Genomic DNA, 21,163 nt, shown 5'->3' on the forward strand with positions numbered 1-21,163 from the left:
GAAACACCGTATTGTGGCAGCCTGCGGCGAAATTACACCAGATGTGCTGCGGCGTGTACGACATTCATTACGTCAGAGATTGCAACTGTGTGCAGCAAATGATGGCCACCACACTGAACATCTATTGGCCTGACATGTCGGGACACACTCTATTCCACTCCGTAATTGAAAACGGAAACCACGTGTGTACGTGTACCTCACCCCTCATGGTAATGTACATGTGCGTCAGTGAACAAGACCAATAAAAAGGTGTTAGCATGTGGACGTAATGTGCTGTTCCAGTCTCTTCTGTACCTAAGGTCCATCACCGTTCCCTTTGGATCCCTATGTAATTCGGTGCTCTCCGATACACACGATCGAACAGTGGAGGAGTGGTACTCAAGCGTCAACTTTAGGTTACAATATCTCCGGATGTAATTAACATTTTACAATGCAACAAACGGCACTGATTACGTATTTGTTTATATGTTCAGATGTGCTAACAAAACTAACGGGGTTCCATTTAAAAAAACGTAGGTTTGTGTTAAAAAACATACTTCCGTGCATTTTTGTATGGTTTGTATTAACCAATTACACTAGCCCCTCTCCTCACGTTCGGTCTGTGGAATCGATTCGTCAGTATTTTATGTGGTTTACGAAATATATCCAGCGGTAACGTTAGGTGACTCACCCTGTATACTAGGGCTAGTCGGAAAGTAAGCAACGATAGGTCGTGAAAAGGAAACCACAGTGAAAATCAAAACTGTTTTATTTCCAACAGTTAGCTACAACTTCCAGCTACTCCATAGTCGCCTATCCGACTTAGACGTTTGTCCTAGCGTTGCACCAACTTTCCAATACCCTCGTTATAGAAGGCAGCAGCCACTGCTTTCCGCCAATTCTCTTCGCTGACCTACAGCTCTTTGTCTGTGCCAAATGTTGTCTTCATAGCCAGCGGTTCATGTGAGCGGAGATGAAACTCAGAGGGAGACAATTAAGGGCTGTATTGTGGGTAGTCAAACATTTCGAATTGAAAACGATGCAGGAGCATATTCATTGCTTCTGCAGAATGCAGCTGAGAATTGCCTTGAAGAAGAAACCCAACGACGGTTATGTAATGTTGGCTGCATAGCTTCAGGCGAAATTTCTCACCAGGCCATCCTACTTGGCAGGAGACACTATTGTTCTAGGTATCTTTACGTGCTCCCTATGTGCTCAGAACTAAAAGGAACGACGTAACGCGATCGACGGGCCTACTAGAGACACTGCCCAACACACCTGTGCAAAACTTCATCGGATTTTCACTGTGGGTCCATATTGCAACCGATCGTTCCTTACTTTCCGAAAAAACACTCGTAGATAGACTAATTTGTCTGGAATGCTATCTAGACTGTGATATTCTTTACAAAAACAAAAAATCACTGTTTCTCCTCTTGAGACAATGCTGCCATTCTGTAAAATGATTTTCTACTACATTACAAGTACGAGGGGCGTTCAATAAGTAACGCAACACACTTTTTTATGAACGGATGATGGTATTATTCAGGATTCCGGTACGCCACATTACTCCCCACTCTTTTGGCTATAAAACCCTATCTTTCAACATAATCTCCATTCAGCGCTGCAGCCTTACCCCACTTAATGGGAGGGCCCGTGTGCCTGCCTTGTTGCACTAAGAGGGAACACCTCAAAAACAGTCCCAGGACACCTGCGCCTCGACTTTACCCGCTGAGGGTGCAGCTTTGAACGTTTTCTTCAGAGGAGAGGTTGTGTGGTGGCTCTCTATGAACTGCTAGTTTGTTTCCAGCTCGAAGTGATGAGCCCGCATCTCGTGGTCGTGCGGTAGCGTTCTCGCTTCCCACGCCCGGGTTCCCGGGTTCGATTCCCGGCGGGGTCAGGGATTTTCTCTGCCTCGTGATGGCTGGGTGTTGTGTGATGTCCTTAGGTTAGTTAGGTTTAAGTAGTTCTAAGTTCTAGGGGACTGATGACCATAGATGTTAAGTCCCATAGTGCTCAGAGCCATTTGAACCATTTTTTTTGAAGTGATGAACTCACATTTCAATGCCCGTCACGATGTTCGACAAAAAATCAATCTCATAACGTACAAGTAATTCCACACAAATGCTTCCCCGTTGCTCTTTATGGTCTTATGTTAGGCGACGAGGAACCCAACTGGTGCACACCATTGAGTACCCCAATTGGTGGAGGAGTGTTTTCACACTGTGACGTCCAGTTGTGCAGCGAAGCGCTTAATTGTGATTCATCGATCACCTCGAATGAGAGTGTCCGCACGTTCCAGCATAATAGGAGTCAGCTGTGTACTGCCGACCGGCATGCGGGAGACTGTAAAAGTTTGCGTGACCTTGTTCCAGTGATAACAGGCGCCTCGCTCGACGACTTACCGTGCTTTTGTTGAGCACCAGGTCTCCATAGACATTCTGCAAGTGACTATGAATACGTGCGATGCTCTGTTATTCCGCGTAAAGGATCTCAATAACAGCACTCTCCTTGGAACGCACCTGCGTTACAGACGCTGTTTTGAAGGCTACGTATAGAGCCATCACCTATCAGAACTTAATGAAACTATAGAGGCTGAAACGGGAGTATTCCACGATGTCCCACACAAATTCGGCATTTTTTCAACCAAAATTGGCCGGGGAGAAATGTGTGCCTCACATATTGAACGCCTCACGTAGATTCCTTATTTTTGGTCCACAATGCACGATTTAAAATATATGAATACTTCGTTTCATGTAAAAAATGTCGAGTATGTTATGACTGTAGGAGTGTAACTGACAGGTGCAGGAAAGCAAACTCGTATTTTTATAGAATGCTAATATCTTGTTAATTGTAAAATGGAAAATAAATATATGTGCCTCTGAAGGAAACCTTTCATTTATTTGAACAGAATAAGCGCTACATAATCAAAAGCAGATATATATTTATATATGCATGGTAACAACAAATTCTGCTGCACTAGACAATATTTTGGTTCAGTATTAGAAATTAGTCTAATGCTTGCTAGTGTAGCATGACGCACGGTGCACTAGCTTGCGAGAAAGGGGATTGAGCTAGACCTGAATGTAATCCGCACAGTGGATTAACGACAGTGAGCTGCTACACCGGTCAGCCTGAGTTTGGCAAAATGTTATTTCTCACGCTTGTTTAGGCACATGCTGGGCGGGTTTCCGAGCTCTGCCTCAGAAAATACAATCATATGTAGAAAAAAGTTTACACCATTCATAGACGGGTCACACAAACGACTTCCCTACCTTAGGTTGCCTTGATGAATATGACATTCAGTAGAGGCGTCTCGTAACAAAGTTAAATCATAAAATTTCCCACATGCTGTAAAAGCGACCTTGGACTAGACAAAATATATGCTAGGAAAAGCAAGAAACGAAGACGGTATAAATTAGTTACATACAAGTCGTTTCTAACACTTTGAAAGGTGCACAGTACGTCACACCTAATTCAAAGAACTAAATCCGCGTTGGTGCAACTACATCAGAGCAGTTCTCCGTAGGTCTCCTCTTTGGCTCAACACTTTAGTGGCCATAATATTTTGCTATATGAGAGCTGTTCAGAAAGTGAGGTCCGATCGATCGCGGAATGGGAACTATTGCGAAAATTAATACTTTTCGATCCGACATATTTTCTACAGACGGTAAATACTTCTGTGCCACATTTCGTGCACTCAGCACCAAAAATGCACTGAGTCAACCTTGTGAAAATGTTACTTACGTGAATGTTACGATGAAGTAATGAAAATAATTAAAGATGAAGTAAAAAATAAAATGCTCTGGATTTCAATTAAAGAATCAAATGATCCTACGGTTGTCAATGTCAGAGTTAAACTATCAGACTTTTCACAAGATGAATTAATAAAAGCGTTCCAGCTTACAGCAGATTATTTGGAAAAAGTTAACAGTTCACACAGTTATTGATCAAATTATTACTGTTATTGCGGCCTGAAGAAATTCAATAACACAATATACTGCATTTCGTCTCACGCGCTGCTCCTTACGTGGAGAAGGCTGGGCAACTTTAAAAGTGCTTTTCCAAACGTGCTTCACGTGACCAACATACCATATGGTCTGTACAGAGTATCAGAACAAATACAAAGCTTGTTTCTAGACGTTGTCAAATTAATTTACGATATTAGGAAGATCTTTATGCTATGCCCTTCAAGGATTCAAATACTTAAAGTCATTGTACCAGATATACTTCTTTCACGTTAATCTGACATAATGAGATAGGGGATATGGATTTCAGTGCAATTTACTGCTTTTCAAATTTCCCCATTTAACTAAGATTATCTTCGCTCTGCAGAATGAAGAATCTTCAATTGTAGCAGCAAAGAAATTTATAGGATATTCGGAAGTGAGAAATGACTTAATTTTCATTGCAGCCGAATTCGGTTTTCTGCCACAAGTGATCTGCCAGATTAAAGAAGCAGGTCACCCTTTGACGAAATCAATGAAATTTTTGTATGGTGCAAATCAAAGACTGGAGAGTATACCAGGGAAATGGGGTTCATTAGTTAGGCAAACGTGTGGAATGTTGTTTTCGAAAACCCCTGATCACAGCAAACTTAGAAAAATTTTGAAAATTATACTTGGTGACAATTCTATCGCAGTAGTAACGGATACTGTAATAGTTGCGTGATTTGCATTTATTCCAGTTACCTGTGTATGTAATGAGAGGTCTTTCCTCAAATGAAACATCTAGTCCTATTATCTGACAGGAGAGTAACGTGACACCAGAAAATTTAAAAAATCCGTTTAGCTGTCATGTGCAACCGACACACCGATAAGGTAATGTAATGTATTGAATTTCAAGAAACATACTAATTATTCTGTCAAGTATGGTAAGCACTCTGTTTAAAACTTTACAGTTACTTAAAAAATATAACACAAAATGATGTTAACATATTTTCTGAATAAATGAATCTGTTCAATAAGAAGGCATAGTAAAAGTTCTCGTGTATTGCTTTTTATTGCCAATTTCACCTATTTGTAGTGCCGTTTGCCTGCATGTTTTAATGGTTTTAATGACTGAATTTCCAGCCTCTTGTTATTAGACTTCCACGTTTCGAGAAATGCTCCGATATAATAGGCTATGCTTTGCTGAACACAGTTTCCAATACTCCTTCTGCATAGAAAAATCATTCCGAATAAGATATATCAGGTATCCAACATACAAAAATATGCTAATGTGACAAACATAAAATTATGTGTCGGATTAATAAACGGTTCCACACTGGAGAAACAGGGTGAAAATAAAACAAGGAATGGAGGGAGTACATCGCTTAAAGTGAAACTAGTTCCACCACATCCAATAAACACATTAAAGAAATACTTCACAACAAATATTTATACTAATCTTTCAACATATATCTGTGATAAATATCAAGACAAATTCCTAAGAAAGTAGACAAATAGCCAAGCAAACAGAATGTTAACTTCGAAAACTGTGCTAGGTACGTATAACAAAACTGCCAAGTCACAAAATATGTAAAATCATACAAAGTCGTGAAAGTTCTAACATAACTGAAATGTGCAGGAACATGTTCCAAAAATGTGGTCGTGAATCCTTAAGCAAAGTAGATGGGCCTATACAGGTTGTTTCAAGAACATTATTATGGGTAAAGAGAAACAGATTTCCACAGACTAGGAAGGAATTTATTTTCAAATTGAAACTATGAAGCCAAGCTAACTAAGGCAAGGCAATACATTACACTATATCACGTTAGTACCTCTTACACATTTAAGATAGTTCATTTAGCACAGGTACTGCTGGCCAATGACAACAGTTCAAAATAAAGAGAAAACAATTACAGGTGTAGTGGAACTACTATGTATTCCATGCAATTTATAGAAGATGTAGATATACATAGCTTAAAAAACTAATCAGAGTCTTTAGGCGAAGGAAGAAAATAAGGTTATGGTTGAAAATACTCTTAGAATAATTCATTTTACCATTTTTGATGCAGTACATTTGCAAAGACAACACGAAGAATCCCTCACATGGTACTTAAATTTGCTGTGCTTCTGTATATCTGGGGTATATCTAATTTGAACTACACGGCAATCCAGAAGCCTGGCTTTCCTTCACGTTTTTGTGAAGCTGAAGATTGCTCGCAAAACCTATTACCATGTATCTGTACCTCTAAACAATGTTTTGCGCTACCCTCATGAATCGATTTTTTAAAAATTTGAAACATATTCCTTACAACTATTTTGACTACATATGCCACCTGTGTAATGGTGGTAGAAGTGGATCCCGCATACTCAGAACAGCTCTGTAGAGCGCGTTGTGTCTTTATGGGAAGAACGACTGTCAGCATAGACAGTTTCCAGTCAAATTGGGTGCACTATAGCGAAGTAATTCGAATGTTCAAACTCCATTGTGAGACACAAAACGTAGATCTGCTGCATAGCAGTATCTCCTTTCAGATAATACCAGCTTGTGTTCTCTGCCAAGAAATCAAATTACGACTGTTAGATAATTCGAGCAGAATGCAACGAAACTGTGATCTGCCCTTTTGCAGTCCATTAATACGATTGTGTCGATCCAGACAGTATAGTCTTCATACAGTCAATATGTCCTCTAGGCTTAACAACATTGTAATTCCCCAGTATTGTGGGATAGGGAATCGTGGAAAGGGACCTCAATCAGTCCAGGATTAGTCTGATGCATGATTGCCGTCTTAGAAGAGTATGAGGGCGACGAAATACACTGCCTGACAAAAGTGAGCACCCAGAAGGGTACGAGGAAACAAAATAAAACTTCACAAGCTGAGAGGATACGTGATATTATTGCAGTGATTACAAAATTGAGTCACACTTATAAAGAACTTGACAATATGAATCCACTTGGCAGTATGACATTGCACGTCTCTGTCTTGGATGCATGCACTGATTCGGCTCTGAGGGGTGTAACAAAGCTACGCAAATGTTGTAAATCGTCTTTAATACCCTAGATACTGGCGCTGGGATAGAGTTGTCACCTGAGCTTGGCTCCACACATGTGGACATATCTGAGCATCTTGCTGGGCACAGCAACATGTCCATTCTGTGTGACCCATGTGTAACATGAGAAGACCTAAACATACGCGAAAGTAGAAAGAGTCTGCCATTTCAAATGCGTATAACTGACTGGGGCATTTCCAACTTCTCAATATGCCGTGTGTGCTGCGTCAGTGTGGAGATCTAAAAGTAATAAATAGTCGTAGCAGAAAGACGTTCAGCGGATATGGTATCCACACATATCACTGAGGGAATATTTATTCTTTAAGTCTGAAGGTCATTCTCTAACTAGTGACAAAAGAAAATATACTTTTACTACCCTGAAAATCACGTGCTTTTTTGGTACTAGTTGTAGGTGAGTTGTCCTAGGATTATAAGGTACGTGACAACAGCAGTGAAAGCAGAAACTATCAGACGGCGGTCGATCTTGACAAATCCGGCGGCGCTGAAGGACGTTCGAGGTCCTTGAAGCGTGAACCTTAGGAATTCATCAAACTCAGCAGTGCGCCATTGAGGTACCACCGATGCCCTGACGAGGATCACACCTGTGGCTGCCGCAGAGTCTTCCGCAGCCGCGCACGACAGCGAGAACAGTAGGATCCTCATCCAGTGCAAGGCAAGCCACACCTCCGATATGCTTACGGGTACCTCGATTGAGAGTCCCGACACATTGCTGTCGGACAGCAGCTTGACGAGAACCTCATAGGAACTGCAAGTGGCGCCACAGATGCAGAACGCGATGTCGAAGGCCACAGGCAGGCCAAAGTGACTCATCAGGTGGTCGGCGGCTCGTCCCAAGGCCACGTACGTCTTCTGCAGCTGCAGCAGTGAGAACCTGTACGACGGTGACGCTCCTACAAACAGTTCTGTACAATGGAGGGACAGGGCGTCCTGGAGGGCATCGTTCAGTCTAAAGAACCTCGCCCACATTTCCAGGACGAGCAAGATGAATTGTAGTGTGATCGTCACATCAAACAATATCACCAAAATGACTACGAGACTCACAAATGCGTTACCAAAGATGAATAAACTTACTGTCACCAAGTAGAGCAGCATTGAGAGATTAACAGCTACTACTAATCCTCCCAGAACTTTTGCATATTTCACCTTCTTCGTAGATATATGTGTATCAGCTAGTTTCATCTCCTTTATGAAATATTGTAAGTGTTGGCACCTAGACACAGTACATATTCCCAAAACTGATAACGTCTTCATTTCGAAGAGTACTATTATGAAGATGTACACGGTCAGCATTATTTTTGAAAGACTATTCCAATAAACAAACGTCGCATGATGGAGCATGTACGAACTTAAGGCCACTACAAAGAACCACAATGCTGATAGATTAACAATATTCTTGCAGCAAAATATCTGTCGATCTGTGCACATCGCTGCAGGTCGACATCTCCGTGTCATAGGCGCCAGTCCAAAAGCTTGCCACATTCCATACAACACACTGAACGAAACATCGAACTTGAAGACAGTCTCTCTTCTGTAACCGTACATGGTGTAAACGTGTATGATATCACTGCCAGCTTTCCCGCTACTGGAATGGAAAGGTTTTTTATCGTCCACCCCATCTGGGAACTCATAAATGCATTTGATCGCTTAGTGTGCCAGTCAGTTTAATTTCTGGGAAGTTGTCACTGTTCTTCACAATGTAATGTTTACGCCTTACGGATTCGTATTTAGAAAAGCGCCCCTATTCGTCTTTGCAGTTTTTATTTGTATTTTTGATCTTATGAATAGAAGAAAAGCGAGAGATCATTATCAGTGAGAATTGCAGATAAGCTAGGTCATGTTTGCCTTCGTTTTTGTCATTATCGTAAACGTATCTACAGACTTCGTTATTACTGCTCCAGTCGTCAGACATAGAAAATTGTGCTTACAATGCGACAGACAACTTGTCATAAGTATTAATATTTTTACAGGTTTTGCCTAAGTAGTGTCTCTGTTTACAGCTTGTTACAGTGACATATTCCATTCTAAGGACAATCGATTCATTTGAATAATTTGCATACGCCACACAGACTTCTATCAGTCAGAAATAATCGCCCCGTAAATCAGCAAGCTGTAGCCTTTCTAATTTTCTGTTCCTCGTGTACAGGCCGTGTTTCTGTCCGTGTAAATAAAACACAGTGTGCAACAAAGGCACTATCAGTACGAAAATGTCTAAGTGACCTCAGTTTCAAGGTTCAGGAAAAGATGCAGACAATACTCTCTTAGTAAAACTTCGAATGTAAAACGATTGAGTAGCAACAAAAAACGGAAAGACAATTTAAATTTACGGAAAGGTAATTCTCAGTAAAGTGCTGAATGGAAACAAACGATAGTACTCACTAAGTAGCAGTGCCAAAGAGTTTGGATTATATGTTATATGTTGAAGAGCTTCAAGGACTATACCTATAAAGAAAGAAAGTAACGATGACTTCATGAAAAAACTGAACAGACTAGGAAGGAAAACTTGAGGAAAATAGCAAATTGCAAAACGAGCAACTCCAACCCATAATAACTACTAATCAAGTTAAAAAATTTGATAAACGTAAACATGGTCCGTAGTAGGCTATAATGCAATGTTTACTTAACTGTGTGATTAGCTGATTTCGACTAAGCGTCGTTCTCAAGCACATTTATAACATTTGTATTTCATGTCGTTTTCAAATCACTCTTAATTACAAGTAAAAAGTAGCCATATTCTGTCATTTTACGAAAGGATCCACACTACGGTGACGTAATATGCATACATGTAACTTGTAAATATGAGTAATTTGAAAATGGCATGAAATACAGATGATACAAATGTGCTTGACAATCACACTTAGTCGAAACTAGCTAATCGCACGATTAAATAAACATCGCATACAAACTATGACGGACCACGTTATGTTTATTAAACACCTGGAGGCTGTGGATCCCCCAAATAAAAAAAAGAAGAAATACGTGAAATCGTGACGACATGAACAGATAATCAAAATGGTTCAAATGGCTCTAAGCACTATGCGACTTAACTTCTGAGGTCATCAGTCGCCTAGAACTTAGAACTAATTAAACCTAACTAACCTAAGGACATCACACACATCCATGCCCCATGGTCCGTTAAATTGCCTGAAATTATGGGTATTTGGATTACGATTAATATTATTGGAATAATCGTCCCTAGTCCTCTCCCTTTGCTGTTCCCTCTCCTTTCTTTTTCCTTTCACCTCGTCTTCTTTACACATGAATTCAAGTTCCCTTAAGACCTCTTTGAATTCTTCGGTATTTTAATTTGTACTATTGTCGCCTGTTGATATTTTACCGGTAACTTTATTCTACATAGCCGTATCAGCTCTCTGTTACTGCATGGTTTGTCTAGGCACTGATTCGTTTTGTCCATTGTGTCAAAGAATTTTACCACGCTTTTCTCCCCTGAGTTTTCATATGGTGTAACTCGTATTTAATTTTGTTTTGCGCCTCCTTAGACCAATATCTTTCGAGAAATGCTGTTCTGAACTGCGGGTAAGACGTACAGGTAGCAACGATCTTTTGCATCACCTCCGCTACTGTTCCTGACATGTGTGCAGAAATGAAGTCAAGTTTGTGAGCCATGCTCCAATGGTTTGGCAAGCCTACTTGGACCTGATCGATGAATCTGCTTGCATGCAAGCTACCGGTTTCTTCCTTGAAATGTTGAAATTTTCTAACTGTTAGGAAGTGGTCTGTATCATATCTACTCATAAATCCGGTTTGTGGCTGATTCATGGACTCAAATAGTCTGCCACTGCTTGTGTCGTCTTGCCTATTCTCTGGTAATCTACTGCCTATCTGCATATGCTCAGTATCCTGCCCCATCATTGCATCATATCGTAACATTGGTGAACAAAAGTGTTGTTCCTTTGTCTCTACTCTCGTCATTCGCGGTACTGTATCTGTGTTACTGTTATGTTGTGTCATTGGATTTACTGGTTCAGTCGCCTGTCTTTCTATTGGTATTGGCTGACTGTATGTGCCCTGTTTATCTAGATAATGTGCCTGGTTCTGTGATATGTCATGTACTACTTTAATCGGGGTTTTCTGTTTCGATTTCTGCGCGAGTGTTACATCTGGCCTTCGTTCTACTTCAACTTTCTTAGACGGCTCGTGTTCGTGGACTGAATTAATGCTTGACGTATCAGTTGTTTAACTACAGAGGTAATCGGCCCCGATATTTCCTTCGATAGTTTGTATCAACTCTGTTCGAAGCTTTTCAAACTAATCTTTATTTTTAAGTTCTATCTTACTGATCCGCTGATTATATTTTTTCAGTGCAACTTTTGCGACATTGCTTTGAATTACTTGTTCTTCCGAAATTTATATTGCTGTTCGAGTGGCTTTTTTCGTAAAACATTCCACCTTTTTGTCAACGTTTACGATGTCCTATTGGACCTTGTCCACATCAGTGCGTAATTGCTGCAGACTTTGTGTTAGTACCTGAATTCTTTCTCTACATGCTTTCGCATCTTTGTTTATCTGTGTGATCTGACTATCAATTCTAGCGATCCCTTCTTCCATCTGGATTTTAACCTGTCGAATCTGTGTCTTTATCTCTTGTCTCAAGTTCTAATTATCCTGTTTCAATTGCTGATGCTGTTTCGTTATTTGTGTATTAATATCCGTTATCTGTGTATTCTGTTTCGTTACACTATCGTTCATTTTGTGTGAACATCTCCATCGTCGCGTCCTGTCCTGTAACACTGCCTTCTGCTGAACTGTGTGTTCTCGTTCTATTGTTTTCTACTCGGTCAGTTACGTCGTTTACTGGGCCATGCTGTGGCGTTTCTAAGTTTGATAACTGCATCAATCCGTGCTGTCTTCCCTTCTCCCTGTGTTGTACTTTGTGTTGAAGACTAGTTGCGTATGTCGTTGAACCATTACGTGGCGCAAACAACTCCGCCCGCTGCGCTGTCTGTTGTTATGTCTTGTGTTTGCAGGTACTGTTGCGTCTGTTACGGAACCTTTTCGTGGCGCTCGTAACTCCACAAGATTCTGTGCCTGTTGCTGAGGCATATTTAGAATGTGTACAAGGGGATCGACGTATTCTAAATGTTCCCCCTCTTCCTCACTATCTACTTTTCTTTGGACGTCAGCTAACTGCCGATTCATTGACTGTATTGATGCGTATTCTGTCTCTGAATATGCGCCAAACAAACGTGTTTCTTTAGCTCGTTTCGCTGCTAATCTTTGCCATTTCCTGCGTGGGCTGTCTATTTCTGGCTCGGAATGTGCCCTACACGGAATTTCGTATTCTGGAAATTCGATGTTCTCGCCCCTTCGATTCCCATCTGTCTGATCTGTCTCAATTCTATCCCAACTGGGGATGCTATTTCTGCAGCTCACCGACTGTTCTATTCTCTGATTCACCGTCTGTCCTATTCTCAGGTTCACCGTCTGTCCTATTGTCAATAAGCTCGTTTATTTTCTGTTTATCTGATTGATTCTCCACCATCATGTCTACTTGTTGTCTATCCCATAACCTGTTGGCTTGTGCTCTTGTTAACATGGAAGTTCCTTCAACACACCACAATCATATCTACAAAACTGTATGATCACTTACCAGTTGGTTGAACCAACAACAACAACGTCGTAAATTGTCTGCTTCACTGCTGTTTGCTCTGCTACAGTCTCCGATCTCCACCTGTGCACTTGCAAAAGGGAAAAAAATGTTACTTCTTAATTCTAACTTATTTGATACTGCGTCACTCTGCGTCTCTGCGTCACTCAGCGTCTGTGGCTATCACTTGAAACTCCTATGCCCTAACAGCTACTCAAAAATCGTAAAAATCCAAAATTTTCCAATACAATACCACAAGAGTTTGTCCCTACAATTCTACTTTCCTCGCTACTTGTATCTATTCTAATTCATAATCTTTGCAAATACCTCTTTACGATATGAAAAAAATTTCCAACCTCGATATCTACCTGCCGTACCTAACTCTGATTATACCTATCCTGGCAGTTTTACCTATCCTGGCAGTTTTACCTATCCTGGCAGTTTTACCTATCCTGTCTGGGTCGCAATTTTCTGTGAGTGTGTGGGTATTATGTTGTCAAGTTGCGTGATGCGCTGATCCAACAAGTACCCTTTGGCTCCTGGAAGTGACAGTTTCCACCTCACACTTCTACAGAAGTCAGACAGACACTCCTAATGTACCAACAAGAACTGCTTGAAAAACATTCAGCAACAAATATTTTTTGGAGTCATCCGCTGTAAGGAAAAGACACAAAAATATTCTATATTCTTACGTAACTATTGGAATACTTGGGTACTGGAGTATTGCTAGTTAGTGCAAGAAAAACATTAAATGAACGAAAAGTACTATTTATAGCACAAAAAAAATTCTGAGAAATCAAGCGAAACTTTTTGTTCTAAATTAATAAATATCCGGGTTCTTTTCGAAACAGTATATTGCCTCTTATGGATAGGAATGCTATTATTTTACAAAGTATGGAAAGTTTCTTTCCTTCCTTTTCTTTAAGAATGTTATTTACTCGGCAGAATGGCTGAGAGCCGCGCCTACACAGTTTGAATAACTTTTCTAGGTACAGTCAAGGCTATCGCGTGAGAAATGTAATGGAGTGTACTGGTAGGGAGGACAGGTGCGGCTCGCATACGCTGTAGCACACAATACTGTGAGCTGAGATGACTGCTGCCTGCGTCGCTCGCAGCTGACAAATAACACAACTATCTCTTTCTATCTGGATTGACCTTCGCCCATCAAACTCTTCCTATGCCTTGATGAAGTCAAGAACTCCTATCCGCCCCTGTCTAACTATTGGCATTGTACACCGATCAGATAACCAGTCCACCATGATGCCACTCAATACTCGCTCACAGGCGTTTAACTAGTAGTCTGTCCGTGTTCACACCACACAATAAGTGTGGCGGCCAACACAGTGAACAATGCTTAATGACAAGCGACTCAATATAGACTGTCACTCCGATTCACTAACGACAGAGGTGCTCTCCCAGTAAAGTACTGAGGAGAGACTTCGTTCGTCGCTCTTTGCATACACATATGAGCGCACTCGCTCTCTTTACGTGTTCCTGCTCTAAGAATGAAAACAGAAAAGTTGCATGGCTATATCATTCGCTGCCTTCCCTCACTCCTCTGGCTCTTTGCGTCAGAAATATTCCGCCAATCAGCGTTGCTCTTTTAAACAGGAAAATGACGTTTCGTTTGAGTCGATCAGTGCGGAAATATGTAGCTTCTCCGTTAGGCGTATACTGTCCTCCTGTGAGAACTCAGCAACTATGCAGTCGGTCCATGAAAAAATGCGTCTTCTGGGCGCTCCCATACAATGTAGCGGAATTTGCTTTTAAGTCGAACACAGGGGTCGTTATCCATTCGCTCTGGCAAAAGCTGTCCTCTCTCTGGGCAGTCGCTTCGGCCAAAGTAGGTGTGTTGTTGAATGGACTGGCTTCCCAGCGGGCTGGTTTCCTCTTTAGAACGAGAATTCCTGTGGCTGTTATGTTGTGTATGCTAGCCTCGACATTTTTCAACCTCGGTGCGCACTTGCGATTTACTTATTAAATTTGCATATCGCTTACAGGAATTCATACAAAACTGACTCCACCTTATCGAGTTTGGGTTCAAATGAAGCGTCTTGATGTGCAGAATACGATTGTTAGGACGGAATATGTAAGAAATGAAGATCAGGAGACCACGCCACCTTACAAATGCAAGACCACATTTTGCTGCACGAACACATAGAATTTCAGCCCCCTAGCCTGCCAGATCAGCAGACTTGTCACCAATCGAAAATGTGTATGGTGTTGTGAAATGACAGATGAAACGCCGTTTCCAGTGTTAACCACCACAGATGAACTTTGCAACCAGGTGACTGCAACATGTATCAATATAGCACAGGATGCCATTCGCACCTTATATACACCGATGCCATCACCCTTGGAAGAAATTATCATAAACCATGGCGAACCTGTATCTATTAGGCGGCAGGACATATACTGATCTGAGATGTCTAAATGCTAATCATTTCTGCAGAACGTATTAAGGACCATGCCCTGTGAATATGAAAGTCCTTTCTCTAGTCATTCAAGGCGTTCTATTTTTTCTGAACATGACTGTCTATTTTTCAGTTCTGACTGGGCATTTGCGATAGATGAAAGTCCCGTGAGACAGCAGAAATGGCGTCTTGTCACAGACCGCATGGCTTCCCCCATCGGAGGTTCGAGTCCTCCTTCAGGCATGGGTGTGTGTGTTTTCCTTAGCATAAATTAGTTTTTAGATAGATTAAGTAGTGCATAAGCTTAGCGACTGATGACCTCTGCAGTTTGTCCCATAAAACATTACTGCAAATTTCCAAAAACAGTAGAAATCGTTGTTTGACAGCGTTACTGCTTTTTACGAATTTCTCCAGTTTCCTTGCCATCAGACGAATGCTGTCTCCCTTTTACAATCATCAGATCAATCTATCCTACTTCGTTAATCGAAATCATTCGATACCCGTAGATTCGTATCGTACGCAGCAAGGAGAAATTTTATGTTAGTAATATACGGTAGTATTGAACCTATAGGCCATGAAAATATTGAATTACTTTAGTACGTTTGTGATGCTAAGCGTTAAGAACACAATGAAAGGCGTCAAAATCCACAGGCGACCTACATTTAATCTCCCAAATGTCAGCACAGGCTATTACTCTCCATACTCTCAAACATCGATTTCATTTACGGATAATTTAATCGGCTGTAGTGCCAGTCATTACGATAAAAGGTACTAGTTCTTTCCCAGTGTGTGCAAAGCGGAAAGTATTCATTCTCATTTTCTTTTAATAAACTCTTACACGTTTGTCACTATTGTGTTCTTGCATCTTAAATGCAATATATTTCGAATATTTTTGTTTATTCCGCGTTCATGAGGACAAGTTGATGTAGGATCTGTAGACGTGTATGCTAATATCCTTCTCTCTCTCTTTTCGTAACTATAGTCTGCAGCTTCTGATCTAGTGGTTAGGACTGCGGCCTCTGGATTGTAGAATTCAAGTTCGATTCCTAGTCGAGTTGGAGATTTTCTTTGTTCGGCGACTGAGTGTTTGTGTTCTCCTAATCATTTCATCTCATTCTGAGCATCGCATCAAATAGGAAGACTTGCACAGCAGGGCCGAACAACCCCAGTCTCAGCCAATACTTGCATGCTCTACACCCATGAGTTTCACCTCCCTATGGGTGTAAATAATCGAGAATGTGCCAATTCTAAGTCACTGACTAATGTTGCCAGCGAAAGTACTCGTCGACCAGAAGCTAAATGTTGCCTTGCCGATACAAATGGATTCAAATCCTATAGCGCATTCGTATTATTAAGTCATTCAAGAATTATAAATTAAAATGAAATACGTTGATGTGTTAAATTTTTATTCATAATTACAAACTCCAGCCATGACAATAGGTTTTGTAATACTTACGTTAGTTCCACACTATTCAATTACATGGGAAAAGAGATTAACGTAAAAAAAAAGTTATCATGTTCTTTTACTTTTTCTCGACAGTGAGACAGCTTCTCATTGATCGCTGATCGTTAGAATGAGTACTTGTTACTATATGTAACAGCAAACGAACTAGACCCGTTGAATACACCGTCTCTCGTCTGGTCACCTAAATTAGGGAAGGTCAGGCGTGAGTGGTGCTTGGGTGGGTAACCGCCTTGCTACGCCACGTGCTGTTGGGAGCTTCCCCTTGTCTTTTATGGAAAAGAATATCATCAGTTTTTGCACTGATATCCTGGAGTACATTCCAAACCTCTTCAAGGGTATCTCATGGGGTGCGAGCATGTGACACTGTGGGTGGTGATATGTCCGTCGGATGGGGACGTTAAGCTAGGCAGCCCCCTTGATGCAATTCGAGAGGAATAAGCTATGTGCCGACAACGGATTTGACGCTCTCTCTTCTCTCGGCAATCCAACAAACACGTGACACCTCACTACAGACACGCCCTTTACAGTTACCTACACGTACCATTACACTTTGACACGCAACTCTCACACTTAGCGAAGGACAGGTGCAGTGTGCGTGACGGAGAGGTAAAGCCTTTCGAATTAAACAGCTGAACCCGCCCCTCGGGTCTCCCAGCCAACTGTGCCGTACGACTTTACTTTTTATTACGTTTAACTGCTGCTCAGAATCTTCATTGAACTTTGGTACATTATTGTTCCACCCTTTCTGGTTAATATTGGGGTTGCGTACAGAAACCCGACCATCTAACTTGCCCCTAAACTCTCCACGCCCCTTATTATGACGATCGGCTATCGTCTGATGGGCCCGGAAAATATTTCGACGCGCCTTCCTCCAATTCTCCTACAGTACATTACCATCATTACGTTCGGGTAGCAAATCATTAACTGAACGCAAGTTGTCCAGATGTGAATTATCTTGATATCCCAACACAAGAGATGCAGGGGCAGCCTTCAATGACAGATTTTGGGCCATATTAAAGGGAAATTAAGACACCCCATGGAGTGATCCCATTTACTCTGCGAATTACGAGGGTCAATTCAAAAGAAATGCACACTATTTTTTTAAACCCATCTTTTATTCTACATGTTTGAAAGTTTTACAGTGTGTAGATACATCCTTTAGGAACAATATTTTCATTTCTTCACATAATTTCCATGCCTCTCAACTGCCTTACGCCGTCTTGGAACCAGCGCCTGTATACCCTACGATAAAATTCTGGACCAACCTGTTGGAACCACTGTTTGGCAGCGTGCACAAGGGAGTCATCATCTTCAAACCTTGTTCCACGAAGAGAGTCTTTGAGTTTCCCAGAGAGATGGTAGTCACATGGAGCCAGGTCAGTACTGTAAGGCAGGTGTTTCAGTGTTGACCATCCGAGTTTTGTGATCGCTTCAATGGGTTTTTGACTGACATGTGGCCGCGCATTGTCGTGCAACAGCAAAACATCCTGCTTTTGCCGATGTGGTCGAACACGACTCAGTCGAGCTTGAAGTTTCTTCAGTGTCGTCACATATGCATCAGAATTTATGGTGGTTCCACTTGGCATGATGTCGACAAGCAAGAGTCCTTCGGAATCGAAAAACACCGTAGCCATAACTTTTTCAGCAGAAAGTGTGATTTTGAATTTTTTTTCTTGGGTGAATTTGCATGATGCCACTCCATTGATTTCCTCTTCGTCTCTGGTGAAAAATGATGGAGCCATGTTTCATCACCTGTCACAGTTCTTCCAAGAAATTCGTCTCCACCATTCTCGTACTGTTCCAAAAGTTCGCTGCATACCGTTTTTCTTGTTTCTTTGTGAGCCACTGTCAACATCCTGGGAACCCACCTGGCACAAACCTATTTTAATGCCAACACTTTCAGTATTGTGCAAACACTTCCTTCCCCTATCCCAACGTAGCGTGACGATTCGTTCACTGTGATGCGTCTGTCAGTAGTCACCAATTCGTTAACTCTCTGCACATTGTCCGGAGTGTGTGCAGTACGAGGCCTGCCGCTGCGAGGACAATCCTCAATATTGCCGTGCCCGCTTTCATCACGTGACCTGCTTACCCACCGACTAACTGCACTGCGATCGACAGCAGCGTCTCCATACACCTTTTTCAACCTCTTGTGGATGTTTCCCACTGTCTCGTTTTCACAGTACAGTTATTCTATGACAGCACGTTGCTTCTGACGAACGTCAAGTGTAGCAGCCATCTTGAAGACATGCTGTGACGGTGCCGCTCACGGGAACAGGTTGAACTAAATTTGAAAACAGGCGGGAAGGATGTATCTACACACTGTAAAACTTTCACACACGCAGAATGAAAACTATTTTTACAGAAATAATGTACATTTCTTTTGGAGTGACCCTCGTACTATGGAATACAATATGAGCTTCTTTCAAGTTCGGTTAACACGTTCCGCAAAAGATGGTTGAGGATGGTAGGGGGTGGCTGTGACGTGGCGAATAGACTGCTCAAAACAAAATCATCTAAAACCCTTAGTGTTAAAATCCAGGGTATTACTGCTGACGAAGCACCTCGGCGGGCCAAAGATGGAAAGTACCTCCGAGATATGTCGAATAGTAATAGGTGCCATAACCGCGCGGCTAGGGACTAACCAATAGAAGCGTGAGAAGGCGTCGACTACCACGAGCACGTACCGGTTACCATCGCGAGTGCGTGGCGAAGTACCAGTATAATAGATGAACCACTTATCCATGGTATAAGTTTCCCTAGTGGATTGCAGAAGTCCTTCACTGGGGCTAGATTTACGTTTTGCTTCTTTGCAGACTCCACACTCACTTACCATCCGCCAAACATCCTTGTATAAGGAAGCCAAAACACATGGTGCCTAATATTAGCAATAGTTTTGTGGACACCTAGATGCCGTGCAACCACCGTATGATGAAAGTACTAGAACACAGGCTGGACGATCTGACAGGGCAAACAGATTCCAAAACCACCTGACCCCACCCCATGTCAACAAACTAGGCCGTTATGGATGAAATGTCTGGCCACCTGTTCACCATTCAATAGCTTATTCGTAATGGTCTTAATCCTGGGATTACTGTCCTGTCTTTACCTGAGGTCCCGGTAGGGGTCTGGGACTTCGGATAGTATCCCACCTACACAATCCTCCGGACCGGAATACTTCTCCACCTGATGAAACCCAACCTCAAACATTCGACTCAAGGCGTCGGTCACCTGATTGGCGGTGCCAAGGATATGCCTCATACTGAATTGGAAAGCTGAAATTCATTCGGCCCAGTGAGCTATGAGACCCGTCTTACGTGGGCGCGTCCTACCAAACTGAAGGCTTGATTATCACTTTCAAGCAAGAATTCACGGTGATTAAGGTAAAACCAAAGCTCTTCTAAAGCAAAAAGCACCGCTAGTGCCCCCCATTCGCAGATCGAATACTTAAGCTCTACCGGTAATAGCCTCACAGACGTATACTCCGCCGGTATACGTTCCCCTTCCTGCTCTTAGAGGAGGACTGCTGCTACCTCACAAGTAAAGCCTTTAGTTTGGACTACAAATGGGAATTCGAAGTCTGGCGGGTTAGTAGGAGCCTGCTTAATAGCTTCGAAGGATGCTTATTGAGTTTGATTCCAATAGAAATTAACTCCTTTCCTGTGTAAGTTATCAAGAGGGGCAGAAAATTGTGCGAAGTTGGGCACATATTTGCGGAAATAGTTGGCCATCTCAATGAGTCTGCAGCCCTCTTTAATTTGCCGGAGGGGGAATTTTTGGAGGTCCTTCGTATGCTCCTGACCTATACTAACTCCTTCGACAGAGACTAAATGGCCTACGAATGAACTCTGTCGGCACGCCAAGGTGATCTTAGAAGTTTTCAGGATCAATCCCGCCTCCCTACACCTCTCTTAACACTGCTTCCAAATGCCACAAGTGTTTCTCAAAGATGGGGCAAAGGATAACAACATCGTTCAAATAATTGTATACACACTTAAATTTTATGTCGTCAAGCATCCGATCCAGTGCCCTAGATAGAACAGCCGCTCCTGTTGACAGACCATACAGAGCTCTGGTAAATTCGAGTAGATTCCAATAAGTGCAGAAGGTGGTAATGCGCTTGGAATCCTCTGACAGCGGAATTAGGCAATAGGCTTGGTTCAAATCCAAAACGGTGAAATACTTTGCTCCAGAGAACCATGTGAAACAATGATGAATACCAGATAAAGGCACAGACTCCAACGTAACCTTTTCGTTCACCGACCTGTAGTCAACTACCGGTCGGAACTCCCCCTTACTACCCTTAGGAATCAAGAACATAGGTGACACGTCAGGGGAGGTAGAACGTCTTATGACACCTTCACGCAACATACCGTCTATCAGGGCACGCAGGCTCTTCATTTTGGAGGGGGGGAAGAGATAACGCTTAAGGCGATTGTCGAACCGGAATATCGTCCATCAATCTGATCTTGTACTGGATTTTGTTAGTCATGCTAAGCCTATTGGTGAGGACTTCTAGAAACTTATCGAGCACTCGCGACAACTGATACTTTTTTGTGGCTCCAAATGACTCAGTCCATAAGACCCACAAGCAGACAAAACAGAACACACCGGCAGTGAGATATACACTAGCATAAATCGATTCGTTCCCTCGGACAAAATTTGAAATAAATAGTGCATTGTCGACTATTCAACATTAATCCCG

At 42.0% G+C, this 21,163-nt stretch overlaps 1 protein-coding gene across 1 annotated transcript; it reads right to left on the bottom strand.

Moving 5' to 3' along the window:
- Window positions 1–7,355: 7,355 nt before the first annotated feature.
- Window positions 7,356–7,940, bottom strand: LOC124594440 (gustatory receptor 68a-like). Its single transcript, XM_047132814.1, has one exon. It carries the CDS (start codon window positions 7,938–7,940, stop codon window positions 7,356–7,358), a length of 585 nt encoding a protein of 194 aa, XP_046988770.1.
- Window positions 7,941–21,163: the final 13,223 nt, after the last annotated feature.

The sequence above is a fragment of the Schistocerca americana genome, chromosome 2 (genome assembly GCF_021461395.2).
Source record: "Schistocerca americana isolate TAMUIC-IGC-003095 chromosome 2, iqSchAmer2.1, whole genome shotgun sequence".
Lineage (NCBI taxonomy): Eukaryota > Metazoa > Arthropoda > Insecta > Orthoptera > Acrididae > Schistocerca > Schistocerca americana.

What these genes read in the sequence shown, in the direction of transcription:
- LOC124594440 (XM_047132814.1), bottom strand. Translation starts at nt 7,940, where the DNA reads ATGTGGGCGAGGTTCTTTAGACTGAACGATGCCCTCCAGGACGCCCTG.